Source organism: Mangifera indica, chromosome 8 (assembly GCF_011075055.1).
Source record: "Mangifera indica cultivar Alphonso chromosome 8, CATAS_Mindica_2.1, whole genome shotgun sequence".
In the NCBI taxonomy this organism is placed as follows: domain Eukaryota; kingdom Viridiplantae; phylum Streptophyta; class Magnoliopsida; order Sapindales; family Anacardiaceae; genus Mangifera; species Mangifera indica.
This window is the reverse complement of record NC_058144.1, coordinates 1548590-1555222: the sequence shown is the minus strand read 5'-3', so window position 1 is coordinate 1555222 and position 6633 is coordinate 1548590. Positions and strand designations below refer to the sequence as shown.

Below are 6633 nucleotides of genomic sequence, written 5' to 3'. Positions count from 1 at the left end.
TTATTTATTTTAATATTAATAATAAAATAATAATCTACTCTTTAAATTTAACCAAAAAAAAAAATTTTGGTGTATGATAATGAAATAAACCTTAACCAGACATTTGAATTTTTTATCTTTTATGGCAGTATGTTGGGCTCATCACCAAACCTTGGGTGGTAAATAGTCCGTTGGCGGGGAAAATAACACAGAGCCGTTGAAGTGGAAAGCCAGAATAGAAATTCAAAAAAGAAAAAATAATAATAATTGGAATGAAGTGAATTCTTAATAGTGAAAATATAGATTAATTTCATTTTAATAATATAAAAAATTATCTTCAATTACTATCACTTTTCATTTTTATATACAAGTTATTAGAATCACTCATTGAACTTCTCAGAAATACACGAGTTATTTTAATATAAATTCTTCGCTTACTATTTTCCACTCAAGGTTTGGTAAATTAACAATTTCCCCCTTTTAAGTTTGAAAAATCTATTTTCTCACCCATAATTCATTTCTATAAATGAATTTTATTTGGTTTTAGTTAAATTACTATTTTATCCTTTTGTTAATATAATAACAAAAAAGTCCTTATCATTTAATACAATTTAATTATCAATATTTCTTTAATTTTATTTAAATTGTAAAAATGTCTCAATCAAAATATAAATTTAATTGATTAATTTATCCTTAAATAATATTTAATTTATCAATTTATTTTCTAATTATTATAATGATCATTAATTAATTTTATTTTTCTAAAAAATAATGTTTTCTTTATTTTTTGTTTTTCTTTCTTTTCTTCTCGTTATCTTCACTATCAATTGTCAATCTCATCTTCTTTTCCCTCTTTTCATATTCATTAACAACTTTATTGACCATCATGTTTCTTCTTTTGTTATCTTCACTATCAATTGTCAATCTCATCCTCTTTTCCCTCCTTTCATATTCATTAACAACTTCATTGACCATCATGTTTTTTATTTTGTTATCTTAATTACTAATAACTAACTATCTTTCTTCTTTAGTCATCTTCATAACTGTTTGTTCTTCTCTCCCCATCATTTTTACCATCATTTGTTTATTTTTCAATTTCTTAAGAAATCTCTTAATAATCTTATATTTATATTTATTTGAATTAAAATAAATAAATGAGAGCAAGAAGAAGAAGAGATAGAGTAATATTTATTTAAATAAAAATGAGTGAAAATGTGTTAATTAGAAACTGAGTGAGGGATATAGGTTAAAAAGAAAAAAAAAAAGAGAAAGATACAATATTGAAAAAAATGAGAAAATAAAATGTGTAAAAATTATTGGGAAAAGGATAAAATTGGACTTTTCTAAATTGTGGTTTTTTTGTTTGTAAATTTTTTACCCTTTCATGTGTCAGAATTAACAGGTAGAAGTGCATAATAAGGAATTGAAAATTAGACTTTTGAAACTTAATAGACGGTCATTGTAATTTCAGCAAAAGTTGGGTGGGACAAGGAATTTAGCCGTAGCTTATTCATACAACTTTAAAGAAATCCTTAGGATGGAAAAATTCTATTTAATTAACTAGTGCGCATGCCCAGCAGAGTTCAATAAAGGCCCCAACTTTTACAATAACAAAAGCCCACTTCCTACACCGAAGCCGGTTTGCCCCCCGCGCAACCCCTTTAAAGGACTTGAACGTAATTTGATATTAAAAAATATCTTTTTAATATATATTAATTAAAATAATATTATTTTATAATAAATTTTGTAATTTCACAAATTTGAGAAGTCGAACATCCTTACTTTTCCAACTTAAATTGAATTCTCAAACTCAAGGTAGAGTTTGCTTAGAGTAAATGTATTCTGAATTTGTTCAAATTGAATTTGATTCAAATTCAATCTTATTTATAACCCAGAGCCAGGAGGCAAGAGGCCAGACCATTCTTCTTGTCGTTGTTTCTTCTAACTTTTCTCCGGCGGCAATTCAAAATCAACCCGACCGGTGACTTGATGCCGCCATTTAGGGTGTGTAGGTTTTCATCTAACAAAATACATGGGTAAATTTTAACCAAAATTTACGCTTTTGGAAGCAATGTACATCTCTCTGCCTCAAATCGCCAAAGTGCGTAGAAATTTATGCACCAAGATTTTAATAATAGTACCAACAATGAAGATCGACAAAAGCCGGAGAATTTTAGGTTTTTGCCCTTGGTTATTTTCATTGTTTAAGGCCACGTGATATCACGTGGTTTGAACACGTGGCATTTCCCGGAACAAGGTAAATTTTTAATATCTCACCTCGACTCCCGCGCATTTTAATTTCAAAAATCGCAACGTTTCACGAAAGGGCGTAGTAATGAGCGAGAAGGCAAATACGTAGAAATGAGGCATAAACAATGGCGATTGATAACAGATTTGGCAAGCCAATACGTTCAATCTGCCACGAATATCTCAAGCTAATCGTCCAAGACCTGCAAGTTATCTCGATTTGCGGCCACGTCTTCCATGAACTTTGGTCAGTGTGCGTATATCTACACACAATGTTCATTTTATTATGTGTGCTGTGCGAAGTATCTTGCTTTTCTTTTATTTCAAACCTAGCTAGCAGCAGTGGTTTGATTACTGTTCAAGCATGAAGAAGTGCACATGTCCTGTGTGCAAGCAAAGTTGTAAAGCGAATGATGTCAGTCGACTTTATTTTCAGTTGGTTGGTGATCAAACCGAAACGTTGGTTTCACAGAAGAGGAAAGATTGTGACGCAGAAGGGCCAGAGGCTTTGCTTGCTAAAGTTAAGAGTCTGGAGGTCAAGGCATCGAGCCTCAGTTCGGCCTTGGAGAGTCAAGAGGAGCTTAAAGAAATCAATGAGGAGGTATTTGATTGTTTATAGTCATGATTTTTCTATTAGAATTAATGTTTCGTTATTTTCGTTGGAATTGCGAGGTAAAAAGGCTAAAAAGGATAAATACGAGGAAATTTAAGATTGCCATTTAATTAGGCAATTTTTGTTCTACTTGTGTCTTTGCAGGAAGCGTACAAAGGAAGAAGTAGCACTGAGGAATGAGGTTCTGCGAGAAAACATACATTCAACAACTGCTTCATTTAAAATCCCAGGTAAATTACTTCGCTGTGGTTTTGATACTTTTGTCTAACTGAAGAGGTATATATAGACGATTTCAAGTACTTCTTAGGGTGATTGCGTTGCATAGGACCTTGATCAATTGACTTTCGAGTGCTTGTGGCTTCGAGAAAGGAACATGGCCTTGGCCATAGAGCTTGCAGCCATCAAATCGTGTGTGTATTATCGGGTCAGATAATTCTTGTTGCTACTGACCTATTTGCATGGTTTCAATTTAGTGTATCAGATTTGAACCTGGATGAAAATGAAGTTTTAAAGTTTGTCTCTTTGAGTAATGGCGCTAACAACGAAGATACAATTGATGTTCTGAGAAAGTCCCCGGTCATTCGAAACTGGTGAGTTAACTTTTTTTTTTTTTTTTAAATTTATCCCTCTGTTAATTTACTAGCACATATCAGCGTAGCAATTATTGGAGCTTTTGCACTGTCATTGATACCAATGGCACTTAATTACCAAGTTCGTAGAAATGGTTGAAGCTTGGGTTTACCAGTTTATATTAAAACCACCATTCAACTATGTTTTCATGCTTTATCTGTGGCAATTTCAAATAATAAGAAAATAGCACTGCATCATAGATTCTTGTTTTGGAATTCAACAGACAAGAGTACGAGAACTGGAGATAGCAGGAGAAGTAAAATATAATGAAGTTTTGAGGTATTTGAAAGCCTTAAAGAAAACCAGTTGAGAAAATGATATTCTGAATGGCACTATCGATTACTCCAAATTTTGTACAAGTAATCATATCTCAGAAGATTTTGTCGCAATGTCATCCATAACCCCACTCTGTCGAGATTAAATGCAAATCTTGTTGACATCAAAGAAGTTGCAGGGTGTGGGCCTCATAATCTGCTTGTGAATCTGGTTTCAAGATCTAGTGCCAATGATAATAACAGTTCTGCTCTTGCTGCTGCTATAGAGGCAGTAATTTTGATTGCTGATGATGATGAAGACTTTGAACAAGTTCAACCTGTCCTCAGCATCAGAAAAGAGTCTCCAATGCCAGTTCCTCTTTCTAAATCAGCTAATATAATGGTCAGTGCAATTTTGAGTTTTATGTAAGGGTATCAGACTGCTGATTGAGCTAGAATTTTGTGATTCAATTACTTTAACCAAATGCCTTTTTAGCTGTTAAGATCATTTCAAATTAACTTGTAAAGAAATCCAAGTGATATATGCTTTTCTAGAGGATTGTTTAGTCCTGATGGGACAAACCCGTACTTGGGGAAATGGTGGAACCGTGGCCAAACATGCGAGGTTCAATTCAAAACAGTGGAGATTTGATTGCTGTTGGAGCTGATGGGAGAGGTGGCAGAATCAAAGTCCTGAAATCTCTAAATCAATCTTCAAAGGTGGCCTATAAACACTCAGTTTCCCATTCAAATTACTTTTGTCTGGAGCATTGTACTTGATCTGTAAGCTGTATCCTCTATCAGTTCATTACTCCTAGCAGATAGTTTTGTTTTAGGATTTGGCTAATTTTTTGAATTTCGACAAATGAACATTTGAATGTTATCTTAAATATTCTTGCTGTTAACTTTAATTTTTTAGTGAATAAAAGAATTTTGATCATTTTACCCATAGACATGTTTGGTCAGTAAATTTCTTTTTCTTCAACTTTAGTTTTTTGGTTCTTTTTCTGGTATCCTCTAATCCAATTTGTGGGTTTGCATCTACCTCTTTCATGCAGGATGGTAAAGAGAATTTGCTTTGTGCAAAATATGGATCAAAGACAAGTAATGTGCAGTCCCATGGGTGGTTGCAAGTTGCAAATAGAACACTTCTTTGGAATGAGCAGCCAGTAATTCAAAGCACACATCACTGTTGATAACTTCTTAATTAGGACTATATTTTGAGGGCACAAATAAAAGGTTTAAGTTCTTTTCTTTCCAGCAATATGCTGAAAAGAAAATTCCAGAGAAATAGGCAATTGAGGTTGATGTCTCTAAAGTAAATCCACCTTTCAAATAACATTTTTCAGGTTTAGACTTTTCTCGTACATTCCTCACATTAGTAGCATTGAAGTTCAATCTGTACAGGCATACGACTCAAGCGGTACATGGACTTGAAGGAACATCAGTGTAGAGGATGAGGTTAGTGCCAAGCTATATCATACAAGTATTGTTAATTTTTAATTAATTTACATAAAGCTTAAGGATGAAATTAACTGAAGAGAAATTTTCTGTTAAAATCTAAAATATGAATTTTTGGCTATTGGCGCCATATATTAATGGTTTGGAGTTGTTGTCTGTTGAGTTGCGTCGAATGGATTATAATAGCTTAACCTGACGATTATAGTATAAGATATTGATTAGGTAGTAAGTAGTATGTTAAAAAGGTGCTTTCAATTATGACAGGGCAACAGGCAAGGTCAAAATAATGAAATATAAATTTGGATTTTACCATTTTCTTTGGTTTTTCGTGAGAGGAGGAACTTTCCGACAGCTTTCTGATTGAAAAAATGAAATAGTGGATTTCAACTATATTCCCTCGTGCAAAGAATGTGTGAGGGATGATAATTACTGAACACATAAATAAGCGTAGTTGTTAACTGGTTTTTAAGGGAATTTTGAAAGTTTCTAAAGGATTAGTTGTTGATTTTTCTTTGGTTTTAGCCTGCAGAATTTTTGAGTTTTCTTGGTGCAGGTAACTCTATCCTACTTAGGGTTGGGCTCAACTAAGATTGAGCATGAGACGTTTGAGTTTGACTCTCAATTTGAGTTTGAGCTTAATGTTGGTTGGTTTAATAAACACATGAGTATATGACTCAATTCGATATTTATATATTTAAAATATTGCTTATATAGAGGGTAATTAATAATTACCAATTTGACAAGTTCAAACTTGAGATAAGTACTATTTATCTAGATTCTGATATACCCTCAATTCTTATCCTAAATAGTTTACATTTGAATGTTCAACCAAAGAAAGTAACTGATAAGCCACCCAATTGAACCTTTAAGGGGTGAATATGGTTAAATTTAATACTAAAAGAGGATGAAGATTCTTGAAATGATTGGTTCAAATATGATTTGAAGATGACTAGAACATATACGTGCCAAGAAGACTATTAATATTAGTGTATAAGATACTGAATTCGCTACGGCATTCTGCCTCCAAATTCTACGGAGTAGTTTCATGTAGTAGTCAGGAGCCAAGAAGAAAGCCATGGATTAGTTATTAAATCCCTAATCCTAATTCTTATAAAATATATATGATGTGTAATATAAATTCAAAGAGTAATGGGAATTTCAAGTTTCAATCTGCTGACCTCGTGTTCTCCGAGAACAACTTTCTTACTGATTCGAATTAGACAAACTACAAAAAGTTAGATGAGGAATGTCTGATAACCTGGCGGCCGGGACTGCAGGCAAAAGACACGTTTCTGAATTCCGTCTCCCAATCCTAACCTTGCAGACCAAGATATATTTAATTTTTCAAAAAATTCATCAGTATTGGCAGACAGCCAGACAAGCGGGTCCAATACTCCAAGTGAACACAACTTGGATTAAAAAGAGTTTTTTGGGTTGACCGAGATAGTC

General features: G+C 33.0%; 1 protein-coding gene across 4 annotated transcripts; it reads left to right on the top strand.

The window, feature by feature from the left end:
- Positions 1–2112: 2112 nt before the first annotated feature.
- On the top strand, positions 2113–5188 carry LOC123222743. 4 transcript variants are annotated; one of them, XR_006503710.1, is made up of 6 exons: positions 2113–2473; positions 2663–2827; positions 2984–3069; positions 3313–3429; positions 3693–4126; positions 4279–5188. XR_006503710.1 is itself a non-coding variant. In XM_044645676.1 (4 exons), exons 1-4 carry the CDS (start codon positions 2355–2357, stop codon positions 3324–3326), a joined length of 384 nt encoding a protein of 127 aa, XP_044501611.1. In that variant the 5' UTR covers positions 2113–2354; the 3' UTR covers positions 3327–3448. The 4 variants fall into 4 exon arrangements, 2 of the variants coding, with proteins under 2 accessions (XP_044501611.1, XP_044501610.1); XR_006503709.1 differs by having other exon boundaries at positions 3693–5188; XM_044645676.1 differs by lacking the exons at positions 3693–4126; positions 4279–5188 and having other exon boundaries at positions 3313–3448.
- The last annotated feature ends 1445 nt before the right edge of the window (positions 5189–6633 follow it).